The 14,618-nt window shown below is 39.5% G+C and overlaps 1 protein-coding gene across 1 annotated transcript in view; it reads right to left on the bottom strand.

The window, feature by feature from the left end:
- Positions 1–14,618, bottom strand: part of NEK11 (NIMA related kinase 11) — a 101,238-nt gene that overhangs the window by 52,183 nt on the left and 34,437 nt on the right. The window contains exons 7-10 of the mRNA XM_086741593.1: positions 8,617–8,766; positions 8,456–8,534; positions 7,858–7,943; positions 3,815–3,934 (exon numbers count right to left, since the gene is read on the bottom strand). Of these exons, the coding sequence (XP_086597719.1) occupies positions 3,815–3,934; positions 7,858–7,943; positions 8,456–8,534; positions 8,617–8,766 (435 nt within the window). The remainder of the gene's footprint in view (positions 1–3,814; positions 3,935–7,857; positions 7,944–8,455; positions 8,535–8,616; positions 8,767–14,618) is intronic.

Raw genomic sequence — 14,618 nt, 5'->3', positions numbered from 1 at the left:
GTCCAGTACACTTGGAATCGACTGCCCCAGGGGTGGAAACACAGCCCCACCATCTGCCATGGGCTGATCCAGACTGTACTGGAAAAGGGTGGCGCTCCAGAGCACCTGCAGTACATTGATGACATCATCGTATGGGGCAACACAGCAGCAGAAGCTTTTCAAAAAGGGGAGAAAATAATTAAAATCCTCCTGAAAGCTGGGCTTGCCATAAAACGATGTAAGGTGAAAGGACCTGCAAGAGAGATACAGTTTTTGGGGATAAAATGGCAAGATGGGCGTCGTCAGATTCCAATAGATATAGTCAACAAAATAACAGCTATGGCTGCACCGACTGACAAAAAGGAAACGCAAGCTTTCCTGGGCGTTGTGGGTTTCTGGAGGATGCATATTCCAAATTATAGTATGATTGTAAGCCCTCTGCATAAAGTCACCCGAAAGAAGAATGATTTTAAATGGGGCCCTGAACAACAGCAGGCTTTTGAACAAATTAAACAAGAAATTGTTCACGCGGTGGCTCTCGGGCCAGTCCGGACAGGGCAAGAGGTAAGAAATGTGCTCTACACCGCAGCTGGGGAGAATGGCCCTACCTGGAGTCTCTGGCAGAAAGCACCAGGGGAAACTCGTGGTCGACCCCTTGGGTTTTGGAGCCGGGGATATAAAGGATCTGAGGCCTGCTATACTCCAACCGAAAAAGAAATCCTGTCGGCATACGAAGGAGTTCGAGCTGCTTCAGAAGTGATTGGTACTGAAGCAGAGCTCATCCTGGCACCCCGACTGCCAGTGCTGGGCTGGATGTTCAAAGGAAGGGTCCCCTCTGTGCATCATGCAACGGATGCTACATGGAGCAAGTGGGTTGCACTACTTACACAGCGGGCCCGAATAGGAAACCCCAATCGCCCAGGCATATTAGAAGTAATTACAGACTGGCCAGAAGGCAAAGATTTTGGAAAGCCACCAGAGGAAGAGGTAACGCGTGCTGAAGAGGCCCCACCATATAACAACCTCCCAGAAAATGAGAAGCAGTATGCCCTATTTACTGATGGGTCCTGTTGTATTGTAGGAAAACATCGGAAGTGGAAAGCTGCTGTGTGGAGTCCTACACGACGAGTTGCAGAAGCTGCTGAAGGCCAAGGTGAATCGAGTCAGTTTGCGGAGGTGAAGGCCATCCAGCTGGCTTTAAACATTGCTGAACGGGAAAAATGGCCTGTGCTCTATCTCTACACTGACTCATGGATGGTGGCAAACGCTCTGTGGGGATGGTTAAAGCAATGGAAGCAGAGCAACTGGCAGCGTCGGGGCAAACCTATCTGGGCTGCCACTCTGTGGCAAGATATTGCTGCCCGGTTAGAGCATCTGGTTGTAAAAGTACGTCACGTAGATGCCCATGTACCCAAGAGTCGGGCCACTGAAGAACATCAAAACAACCAGCAAGTGGATCAAGCTGCTAAAATTGAAGTGGCTCAGGTGGATCTGGACTGGCAGCATAAGGGTGAACTATTTTTAGCTCGGTGGGCCCATGATACCTCAGGCCATCAGGGGAGAGATGCAACATACAAATGGGCTCGTGATCGAGGGGTGGATTTAACCATGGACACTATTGCACAGGTTATCCACGACTGTGAAATATGTGCTGCAATCAAACAAGCCAAGCGGTTAAAGCCTCTGTGGTATGGAGGACGATGGCTGAAGTATAAATATGGACAGGCCTGGCAAATTGATTACATTACACTCCCACAAACTCGCCAAGGCAAGCGCTATGTACTTACAATGGTGGAAGCAACCACTGGATGGCTGGAAACATATCCTGTACCCCATGCCACTGCCCGAAACACCATCCTGGGCCTTGAGAAACAAGTCTTATGGCGACATGGCACTCCAGAAAGAATTGAATCAGACAATGGTACCCACTTCTGAAACAATCTCATAGATACCTGGGCCAGAGAGCATGGCATCGAGTGGGTATACCACATCCCCTATCACGCACCAGCCTCTGGAAAAATTGAAAGGTATAATGGGCTGCTGAAAACAACTCTGAAAGCAATGGGTGGTGGAACCTTCAAAAATTGGGATAAACATTTAGCAAAAGCCACTTGGCTAGTCAACACTCGGGGGTCCACCAATCGAGCTGGCCCTGCCCAATCTGAACTTCTACATACTGTAGAAGGGGATAAAGTCCCTGTGGTGCATGTAAGGAATATACTGGGGAAGACAGTCTGGGTCATTTCTCCCTTGGGCAAAGGCAAACCCATGCATGGGATTGCTTTTGCTCAAGGACCTGGGTGTACTTGGTGGGTAATGCAGGAGGATGGGAAAGTCCGATGTGTACCTCAAGGAGATCTAATTTTAGGTGAAAAGAGCCAATAATTTGAAGTGCTTGATGTCGGTTACTATACAGTACTGTATGTCATTATCTAGCTATTATGTGTCCCTCCTTGCTTCTTCCTGCTCCACGCCCTGAGATACTTATGTTGTGTCAAAAGTATTATAGTAAAATTGTTTATACCAACAAAGAATGAACTTTAATAAAATAGGAAAAATTGCAGCAGTGATGCAACCAGAACTGGCTCTTGCTACTAGCACCTGCCAACAGATCTTCAGTCTCCAGACTATGAACTTGCTAAGTCACTTGCACCAGACAGACTACCTGAGGAAACACTGTGTCATCTGTCCTATGCTGAGAGCCTGTTATGACAGATGGAGCCCAAAGTTATGGACTGGATAAACTCAACAGACCTTTTGAAAGGATGGACCATGGACTAAGAGAGTTACATCTGTGTGTCTGCATACAAGTAGATAAAAGGAAGAAAAATTTGATGATTAATTGGAAAGTGTAGGATCTGGGCATGATGTAGATGGTATGGAATAAGGGGTGGATAATGTCCTGGTTCTGGCCAGGATAGAGTTAATATTTACCTGAGCTGGGTGGAGAACTGAAGCTGGTAGCCCCTATGGCTGGGATAGTTAACTAATTAGCTAACAGCTGGGGTTAATTTACCCAAATTAGCCAAAGGGCTATTCCATCCCATCTGACATCATGCTCAGTATATAAGTGAGGAGGGTGCTGAAGGGAGGCCCTCCTAGTTGGAAGAGACTGGATGTAGAGATCTGTTGTGAGCTATTATACTGTATTTGTGTTCCATCACTCTATTGTTTTCTTCTGTCATTACTGTTAAATTTACTTTTTGTTCAATCTCAACCCGCGTGTTTGGTTTTTTTTTTTTCCTGGTTTTCTTTTATTTGTCAAATCTCCTCCTATTCTCTCGGAGAGTGGGGGGAGTGAGAGAGAGACTGCGTAGTCTGGTCCCCATTGGGGCTGAACTACGACACCTACTCACTTAAGAAAACCTCATAAATCATGAAGCCTTTATAACATGTGCATTACCCCTGTTTGACCATTTGATAAGACTGTCCTCTGAGCTATTAACTTCTACTAGCAAATCTCTTGGGCCAAAACAATTGACAAGAGCTGGATTGTAACCAAATATCCAATTCCTCAGACTGTGCAATCCTTAAAAAAAGAAGTCACTAGAAAAAAAAAAAAATTCTTATTGTAACACATCTGAAAATCTCTCCTGTACTTATTTAATCAGTAACACAGTGCTTAAAGGATCAGTTTTGGGCTAATGTTCTGACTTTTTTTCCCTACATAAACTATTACTGTGATATAACTCATTCAAAATCCCCATTCACTTTGACCAGCTGAAGACCCTTTCTATTTTTATTTTTACCTTGACAGTTCTAACTCTCTCTTTAGACTCTCGGATGGGGAAAACTGCATGGTTAGGGCACAATGCTAATGTTATGCTGAACTTACTTCAACCTCTTTGCTTTCTCATCTGCAGCGTTTAACTTTCTCAGCCTCATGCGTTCCCGCGGTGTCATTTTCTGTACCTCAGACAGTTCCTGCAGAGTTCGCAAATGAACTTTCCTCTGCCTGAAATTGAACATATGCAAACCCATCTTCATATAAAAATGTAAATACCAGTATTTTGATTTGATATTGAAACATAGTGACATTTCAAATGGAATAATTAGAAAGTCACAGGTATTATAACAAACTAAATAGACCTTAGTTTGGAAAGCAAATACCTCTTTTAAATTAAAATATTTAAACTTAGACTTAGATTCGTGAAGAACGTGAATAATTTCAGGTGAGAATGGAAAAAGGTAAGTCAGCTCCTTAAAAGAATAAATGTTGAAGCACGATGAAATATTTACCCTGTCAGGCTTCATTATTGAGCATATTCCAAGTACAAAGGCAGTCTTTTAATGAGAACCACAGAAAAAAGCAGTATCACCCACACATTTTACATTGATTGTTACAAGCTGTCTAGAACAAAAGAGAATATTAATGTGTCTTTAATGACAATTATAATGTTGTCCTCTTGAACTTCTAGTCCTAATCAATAACAACAATTCCCTGGTAAAATGGTTTCCATCATCTCTGAAAGCTGAGCATGAAATACTGATATATGTATCTCAACTGTATTTACCAACATGGGAGAGTAATATCAGAAAAAGGATATTAATCTCAGATTTTTATCTTACATCCTACAGTAATTACAAAAATTAAATCGTAGTTTTCAATGCCTTGGCAGTCATATTTCATTTGCATCACTTTTCCTATTGTTTATACTTAGGATACCAAGTATTCATTTTTGCTTGAGACAAACTCACTTCTGATCATCTAAGAGCCCAGTTTTGTAACCATATAAATTGCAACACTCCTTCTGGACTATCATTTTGAAATCAGGATTTTAATAAATGAGAAGTTTTCATTATGCTTTTTAAATGTTAGCTATAGAGGGAAGTAGTGTAAAGATATGAATATTAGTGTGAAACATAAAAGACTAAGGACAAAGACAAGAGGACCTCAATTATTCATAAGAATGGAACTAACTCATCAAGTATGAATAATGGAGACATATTTCTTGTCCCCTGTAAAAAACTCTAATTTAAATTATAAGAACCTCTTGGGAAAAAAAGCCATTTTTCATCCAAGTAGAAACTGAACTTCTATAGCTTTATGCTTACTTAAGTATTTAAAATTTATGACTTGCATGGGACTGGAATAAAGTCAACCATTAGAGGCCTTTAGTAGAAGAAACTAGACTCAACTATACATGGCAAAAATAATTCCTAGTGAGAAAAAAAAATCATAGATATAAAGTAGCAATGATCAAGGAGAACACCATAACAAGCGGCTCCTTATACACTCACTCAGACTAGAGTACTGCTTCATTACAGGACATATGGGAAATTCACGATGTTTAAATTATTTCTCCTCTACTTTTCTACTCTCTATCATTTTTCAGGTATTTTTATTTCATTTTACCTACCTCTTTAGATTCGTGATTGCAGAAATTATTTCACATTTTGCTTACCAGTAGCAATACAAACAGGTAACAGTCTCATAAATACAATGAAGGTCAAAACAAGATTATGACTTTATGTATATTCCAAACATTTACCCAAAAAGAATCAGACTGCAGCACATTGAAGATAAGTCATACTGAATCTTTTCCTAGGATTTTTTTCTCAAATTGATGACCTGAATTTGAAAATCTCAAGGTAAGTTTCCATACTCAAACAAAACCAGTTGCTATCCATTGCTCCACAATCTTTAGGACCTCTGGACCTCTGCACAGAAGTAGTTGACTTTCTATTTCTTCCTTTCCTTTTAGCAGAAGTATATTAACATAATGTTTGTAGTTAGAACTTGCTCTTCATCTTAGAGACTACAGACTTGCTTTTGAACAAGAATAGTTACAGATTCTCGGATATACATGAATATTCTCCCTATATGCTAGCTCTGGCAATATATGATGTCCATGTGGAAGGTGATAAGACTCAGCACACTCAAAATAATGACAATGGATCAGGGATGGAACATAGTATATGCCACAAATAACAGAAAGTGGTTTTATCAGTCTGTTGTAGAAGCATCGGGATATTTGAAGTCTAGGTATATATTTTGCAGGTAAAAATACTGCTTCCTCAAAGCATCTACAGTCTTTTGGTGCATATAGATAATTTGAAATCCTGTACCTACAAAATAAAGGCATGGCTTAGAAGTTTCTGTAAGATTCTCATACTTCAGGTTTTAATAAGCATTAAGCTCTCAATATAATTCAGAGAGAGTTCGCACAGTATTTGGGCAAGATTTCAGTGCCCCAAAACTATTTAAGGTATATCTCTGAGGAAGAGCTCTGCAGTTAATTATATTTCATTTGAAGAGGCAGGAATCCATACACAGTTAATCGAATCAACTCAAATACAGCAGCCACAGACAAAAGATACATTGAATATTTCCCAGATAGTGCATATCTACCCAATTCTTTTATTTCCAGTGTACTACTAGCAAAGGGTTATTTCTATCAGAAGCAATCACATAGAACAGTAAAGGAGCCAAAAATCTGACAGCAGTTTCAGCCAGCTCCATTTGCTGTTATTTATTAGATAGTTGTTACCAGCCATACAGGTATGATTTATTATTGCATTTCACATCTATGCTTGCAAAGTTCAACGACCTACTTATACTAAAGGTACTTATTTATACCAAAACAGAGAACTTTGGTCTGACAAAAAGACAGATATTCATCTGTCAACAATAGAGAGCAAGAACAGAAGTGACAGGGTGGAAACCCAAACCACAATTTCTAGAGATGAGAGCTTTACAGATACACTTGCAGTAGTTAAACATGGTAAAAAAAAAAGATGTATAGAAGATTTTGCAGTGCTGAATTCCTCTGTCTTTACTCTCCTTTCTTCCTACCACTGGTACTAAGTAACACTTTCTTTAGAAAAGCTGAAGTTGGTCACCTCTCCTGAAGGGATGCTTGCAAGTAGCAGAATTGGCAGCATCTGCAAAATGACCATAGCTGTAAAACTGTGGGTCCTCTCTGAGAGCAGAGGTCACAGAAAACGAAGGGGAAAGGCCTATTCCTCCAAAGGCACTGCTAATTCTGAATTGGAGCACAGGCTTCTTTATTGCTGTTACCTAATAATTCAAAAGAAATTTCAGATAGCTGTTAATCTTGACAGTTATTTAGAGAAAATATGAAGCAGGGATGTCCATTGCATCCATGCAGAATCACAAACTCCTGATTTTGAGTGTGCTAGCTCCTGACAGAGCAAAACCACGTACAGAAACCTCAGGGACAGGAAGCAAAGGGGACGGCCAGGTGCCATTGAAACTGCAGAGCTAATTTACAAAGGCAAGACAAAATTGTATATGTTGACATTTGCTTTAATCATTGCAGCATTGTAATTTAATGCAATTAATTAATTTAATATATATTCAGTGCCTAAAATAGAGATCACGTGCAAAGGCACTACTGATGTGAGAGCCAAGAAACATCACTAGCCTTCATTTCTCACTGTAGTTACAAGACAGATATAACAGATGTATTAGCTGAATATTAGTTTAAGTGTATACACTTTCAGTTCTGTGTCGTTTAGGAAACACAGCTTTCACATTCAATAATTAGTAGATACTCAAACAGCAGCACTATAAATGATCATGACAGAACTAAAATGATGATCTAAACCTTCAAAATGTAAAGATAAAGTAATAATTTACATATGAACTGGTACTAAATTAACATATGCATATACTACACATGCATGTGCAATTTACACAGTTATATAATAAAAATATTTGACCTGCAAATCCTTTTTTTCCCCCATAAGTCTTAATTATGAATCTCACTAATGTTGCTCTTCCGTATTTCTGGGGAATGTGCCCCTTTAATCTCATAATCCTTTGCATTTAACACAAGTGTTTACAACATTAGATTATTTGGCAACACTGTAAATTCATATACTGTTGCCCATAAACCACTTCAAAATACTTACACAGCATCAAAAATGGGAGCAGCTTCTTTCTGCCAGTTAAGTGCCTTGTCATTCACAGTCATGTTTGTGAATTTGCACTGTATATTCTGCAAGGAAATAAAATAGAAGCGATATGAACACTTGAGGTTAAAGCAAACCAGACTCTTCAGCTATTACCCAATACCGTCCTAATGTAAAAACTGACCGAGCAGTTTCCTTTCCCGCCTTCCTAGAAATTCAAGTAATACATACACCGAAGTAGGGACCAAAAAGAGCAAGATGCACTGTTTTTCATGAAATCTAACCAGAGCAGTTTAGAGATTATATGTACCCAGGCCCAAATGATCTGCACTTGTTACACATAAATCCCCATTGTTCTTATTGCTCCTAACCTTTGAAAGGGGACACATTCAGCACGTAAAGTGACAAGGGCTTCATTTCTCACTGCCTTGCTACCTCAGTCATATTTGTAATTTAGCTCTGAAAGTCCTCTGGATTAATGTTCCCATGAACTGCTATCTAATTACCTTTTTTCAACACATTTTCTCTGCCTCCACTCTGCTTTTGCAAAATACATACTCAAACAGTAAGTGTACAGCTATAGTTTTTTCTTACATACCTTTAGCTGTTCATCAATATAAGGGATTTTCAGGATGTCTGCTGCTGCTGGTCTCAGCGAAGGATTCTTATTTAACATGCTGAAACATTAAAAACCAGAAGTCATAATTAAGCAATTTTCCACATTAACTTAAAAACCTGGTAAACAAGAAAATAACATACCTGCACAGCACAGCATTCAGTTTGCTTGGGTATCTATCAGGAAGAGAAGGTGTATCACCTTCTACAATTTTTAATACAACAGACAAAAAATTGTGTCCAGTAAATGCATGGTTCATACAGCACATCTCATATAAAATGCATCCCAGAGACCTTGAAGAACAAAATAATAGGAATAGCATAAATAGTATTTTTGAAAGTAGCATACATGGTGACATTATAGTAAGTAAAATTACAATTGTATGCCCTTTTCTCCTGGGAATATGATATTTCATTATCATGTTATCCTTTTCATCTGAAATAATTCTATTCATATCACAAATTAGTAACTTTATAAATAGGAAACATCATCATTCTATTTCCATAAGTGCAGGCACAACCTTAATTTTATATATATATATATATATATATATATATATATATATGAACAAAATAAAACCCTATTATATGAACTAACTTTTAAGTGTCAATCGTTAAGTTAGGAATGAAGTATTTTAATTAGTGACTGACTGACAAAGTAGTTTAGTAGTGTTTGGACGTAGCATTTTTTTAACTGGTTTTGCAAATTAATTTCTGACAACAAACTGAGGCTAAAATTCAGGTTCAAATTAAATAACGCCAGCTGCAAATAACAGAAGTATCTTCTGGTGTGATTTCACTCATTTGGCTATTCCAAACAGATTCCAAAATTGGTTTGGACTCAAAGAATTCTCAAATTTTAGATGACAGCATTATTTCCTCAAAATTTTATTTGGAGAAGAAAAGACGAAAATGGAACTTACAGATCTGGAGACCTAGCTGAGAACCAATGTCAGTTTTAAATCATTAAAAACTGGGAGGAATGATTAAAAACAAAGAATTTTTAAAGGGTCTCTGTTCTACCATCACCTTATTTGCTGGCTTTTATTTACCAGTCCTTAGGGAGATCATAAAAGATCACCAGGTTGAACATTTTAACCTAAACACTCTCATAATAATTTATAAAATAACTATTAATAACAGTTTGCACTTCAACTGCGTTCTGTCTGACAAATGTTTTTTTAAAAAAAAAAATAGGAGAGTTGAGCTTCCCAGGCTTTGAAGGATGCTCAGGACTCTTTCAGTTTGCAATCAGAACTGAGGGACTCGTACGCGATCAGGGTCATAGAAGACGCTGGTGAGAGCCAGCTACAGGACCAGATCCACCTAAGTAACCAGCTTAAGTATCAGAGCAAGTTTACTCTTAATGTAGTATTTGATTGTGGTATTTATAAATTACAGTAGCAGTATGAAAATAAAGAATAGCAATAATAAGTGGAAGTACATATAGGTGAATGGCTTTGCTGAAAAGGGTATAAACACTATCTTTGAAAGCAAATCACAAATAAAGTTTCAATTACTCGTTTTGGTTAAAGAAGACAAACTGATTCACTTCATCTGGCAATAAAAGAATAAGAGCAAATAAATTTAAATCTGAAACCCAGGCTCTACACATAATGCAAAGAAGGAAGGGAGAGAATAGAGGGGCTCACACACTGGTACTTTTCAAAGCAGTATGTGAAAACAATTAGCAGAACATTTTTGCTAACAACTGCATTTTTGCTAACAACTACTGAGGTACTTAAATAATTGCCTAATTTTTTTAAGACTTAACTGTCAACCGGCTTCCAAACTTCCCAAATCAGTAAGCAGTAACACAGAGATGATGATCTATATTTATGACGTATGTTCAAACTCTGAAACACGATAATTACTACATGGGAAAATACTTAAAAAAAAAAAACCACAAAAAAAACCCCCCCACCCCTGCACACACAGCATCTAAAAGCACCAAACAAAAATGGAAGCCAGCCAGAGGGAAGAAAAAGGAAGGAAAATCCTAACCTGACAGACAGTACTACAACTGCTTTTTGGGGAATCAATCTGTTTCAGAGGCTGCTTGATTCTGGCAGCTAGAAATTGCTTAATGAGCCATTAGGAGCACAGGATTTGCCACATCAGGGAAGCCCATTTATTCATCTCGTTTAGTACTCTGACTACACCTGAGGCTTTGGAGGAAGATGAAAAGAACAGCTAAGGCATTCTGCTGCAGCCGGGGCTGCCAACAGGCTACCCAGGGAAAACCCCATCTGTCCTATCAAAGACAAATAAAGGGAAAAAAAATAAAGAAAAATGAGGGGAAAAGAAAAAAGTTTTTACTGCAAGATACAATTCTTTGAAATGAAATAAATACCTCCTAAGCTGAGAAATGCTGCCCTAGGTCCCAGAGCAAGGCTATTTCTTCCCAGGACAGCTGCCGAGCTGCCATTGCGTGAAGGAGTTACCACCGAGCTTTTGCCTCAAGACTGCATTTCTCAGTTGTGTTCCTACAGTCCTGGGCTAAGCATCTTGTTAGGAGCATATTCAGCAAGAGAAAATTGCTTCCTGATTCCCATAAGCAACCTGCACATGACCCAAACATATCACTTAATTACTTTTATAATCTTAGCTTATATAAGTGCCAGTGTTACAGAATTCTGAAGTGGTCATTAAACTACCCAGCCAGAGCATTTGGTTTGTCGGCTCTCTCTGTTCACGAATAGGTTTGGCAAAGGTCCTAAGCAGCACTTCATTTCAGCAAAACTGATGTATGACCATTTCACATCAAAGCCACTTACACTCAATTGCATCATAAAATGTAGCGTCTGGACAGGCTTCAGTGTATTCTCTACAATGTCGACTGACAGGCCTCTAGCTTCCCCTTCTCAGGAGAAACTGCCCTGAGGTTTTTGGTGATACTTGTTTACATAAGCATTGCTGTCCTTTTAACATCTTCTGATCTTTTGTGTGTTATAGTCCTTCAAACGCTGTAAGATCCAAGGTAGCTTTTAAATTAAACTCCAAAAGCCAGATAATCTAAACGCATATCCCCTTGTGGCCTATATCTCAGCCTGATCATACCTGACGGTCTTAAGAATTTGCTGACTCCAGAGTCTATGAGGAATAGGTACATGCTCATGTGTACCACCACAACTCTCTTGGCCACTGCTTTTCAGGTCTTCACTGCTTTTAGTGCTATTTTTGGTAACTGTCCTACACAAAATTTGGCAGCAAAAAAAAAGAAAAACAACCAAAGCAATTTTTGGATTGTTAATATTAAAGAAAAAGACAAATCGGGGGGAAAGCACAGACAAGCAAGCACAATTAAAATTAAAGTCCCAAGATCCGTGGGGTAGGAAGTCCAATTTACCCAAACCGTACAGACAAACCATCTGTCACAATTTGACAGTACTTGATGGAAGACAGAGGCTACTGGATTTAAATATGACTGTAACATTGCTTTGTCTCTGGAAGACAAAAGGGAAGTTATACCTCTCTTGTAAAGAATTTGCTAAGTCTCTAAGTGAAAAAAAGTACTTAGTTTTTCAATTAAATTATTCTGTTATCGTTTCTGCTTCTGAGATAATTTGTAACATATAATATGCACAAATCCATTGAAAAGTTCCTGGATGGAGTTTGCCTTATATGCTTATAGCTTTGAAAAGAAGAGAAAAATACTAATGCTGATAACTGTTTGCATACATTTTATCTCATCCACTCAGAAACAAAATACAATATAGTTAAAACACCCGCTGCATGGACAGGCACTAAATCTTTGCACTCGAGGACCTATACGGATCATTGGCAGACTCCCAGCCTGTACAGATTTCAGTCTCATCTGAGAAACCTCAAGCTCTCACAGTCAGAAAACCTGCAAAAAACTACAGGTGCAATTCAGCACCAACTACTAGTGCTAGGCAAATTGTGGTAATGTTATTCAGGAGCTGAACAGGGAGACAGTTTCTGCTAGGACGGACAAGAGTGATGCTTAATTCCCAGTATGAAAAAAATCAGGACCTAAACTGATGGGGAACCCTTGTGCCGATGAAATCCTTGTTTTCCAGAGAAAAAGAAAAGAGATCTCTGGGGAAAAGGGAACAGCACCTTTTAGCTTTAGGACCATTTGCAGGAGTTATCATTGACCTGTTTGGTAAGTCTGGGCTTTCTAGGTTGCATGAAGATAATGGAAAGTACAAAGGTATTCCTGTTCAGAAAACCTCAGATAAAAAGTGAGCACTCACCCAATGCATTAGTAAGTAGTCACAACTGCCCTGAATGCACTAAGTATCTGCTTTTAGTTCACTCTTCCCTGGAAAGAAATGTTTTCATTTTGTTTAAACAGTTCTGGGAGTTAGAGGATGCCAGTTCTTTTCAGCCTAATGTCACAGCCTAATGACATGAAGCCCAGGTCTGTTTGGGCTGGAGTGATGATTTTTAGTCACTGCATGGACTGAAATAAAAGCTGATTAAAATTGTTACTTTGTTGGTAGACTTTCATGTAATCCCCCTGGATCTCTGACTGCTTTCTTAATAACATTGCTGATGGATCTCCATCTGCATTTGCGGTGCTGGGGGACCTGTTCTGCCATGATTCTTCAACAGTCTTCGTTGGATGACATTGATGTAATCTGAGTAGATTCTGACCCACTATTTCCTACCAACAATATTTTTTAAAAAAGCCCCGCTCAGATAACAAAATAAAAAACACACACGCCTTGTAAAACAAACAAACTAATAAGCTAAATCAGCCTAAGGCAAAAAGATCTCATATATACACAAAGCACATGTGGACATACAGGGACTGAGTCATACCTGTTGTGTCCCCATAAGTACAGAGACGGTCAGGCATTTTCCAACCAAAGAGTGTTTTATTGGAACATGAACTTAGGCCAAACAAGAAGTCTGGCGGCTTTGTCAGTCACAGAGGTTTGATGAAACTTTTGCCTGGAAGGGTTTGAAAATAACCCAGCTGCTCCTCCTGCACATCAGAGCCAAGGTCTCTGCTCTGTTTGACTCAGACCAGAAATGCTAACTGTGGTCCCTCACACCACCGAGGACCATCTTAGACACCAGGCTACTGCCTATTTTACATGGCTCCCTCTGTGTTCTGTGTTCTACAAACTATAAAATACTCACAGTCCCAGAGAAACAGATTGCAACCATGTCCCACCATGTGACTTCACCTTTCCTGACCATGTCAAAGAAATGCCTTAAAATGAGACACACAGTCTTCACCTTGCTTGACACAAGAATGCAGTGCCATAGCGCTGGTGGCATGGGAACACTGCCTGACCCCCAGCACCAGTGCCAGTCCCACCATGCGGTGCGTAAGGCCAGGAAGGGTCACTAGGACTTCAGCACAGCAGTGCCTCTGTGCTCATGTAAAAGTGAGTCTCAACTGCCAAATGTATGAACACACATCACTTGCTAATCCTCCACCCGTCCTGGCCTCCTGAACGAGTCACTCTCTCAGTTCAGCCGCTGGCGCTGCGCTGACTCTTCTCCATCTGCCAGCTCCTTAGGGGGAAGCACCGAAGCACAGAGGGGTCGGTGAACTCCTGAACTGAGACCAGCTCCGGAGGAAGCTTCTCTCCTGGAAAGGAGAGGAAACCTCAGACTGTGTCATCTGCAAAGGCCTTTTACTGCCTGGCCAGTCCAGGCTCAGGGGTGGCAAGGAAAACATGGATGTCAATTTTAATTTGCCTTCTGTGAATTAAGATTTGGCATAAAGCATGGAATAGCAAAGAACTCCAGCTCTGAAATTTTAACTGAGGACAAAATAAATCCTGCTGCTTCTCTGAGCCTAATTGCAGGACTTCTCCTGTATGTAAAAAACTGTAAAATATGAGGTTTTTCCCATCTATTGACCTCGGGTTATAAAGGATGATATTTTTTTGCAACAGCTGCTGTACTGTGAATATTCAAGCCAGTTTCAGAACATTTCAGTGAACTTGAAAAGCACAATGTCTCCTTAGAGTACATCATTAACGGAGCGTAAATCAAGGTCTTTCTAATGAACAATGATTAACTGGACTGAATAGTGAGGGGACCATGATAATTTAGTGAGACAGCAATAATTGCTTTTTCTAGAAGATACTTTACATTTTCTTACATTTAATATGGGAACACTTGTAACTCTAAATTTTTGTGTGCAATATTTTGAGTCC

Source organism: Chlamydotis macqueenii, chromosome 2 (genome assembly GCF_036417535.1).
Source record: "Chlamydotis macqueenii isolate bChlMac1 chromosome 2, bChlMac1.mat, whole genome shotgun sequence".
Classification (NCBI taxonomy): Eukaryota; Metazoa; Chordata; class Aves; order Otidiformes; family Otididae; genus Chlamydotis; species Chlamydotis macqueenii.
Note: the sequence above shows the minus strand (reverse complement) of the source record. Positions and strands in the feature narration are given on the sequence as shown.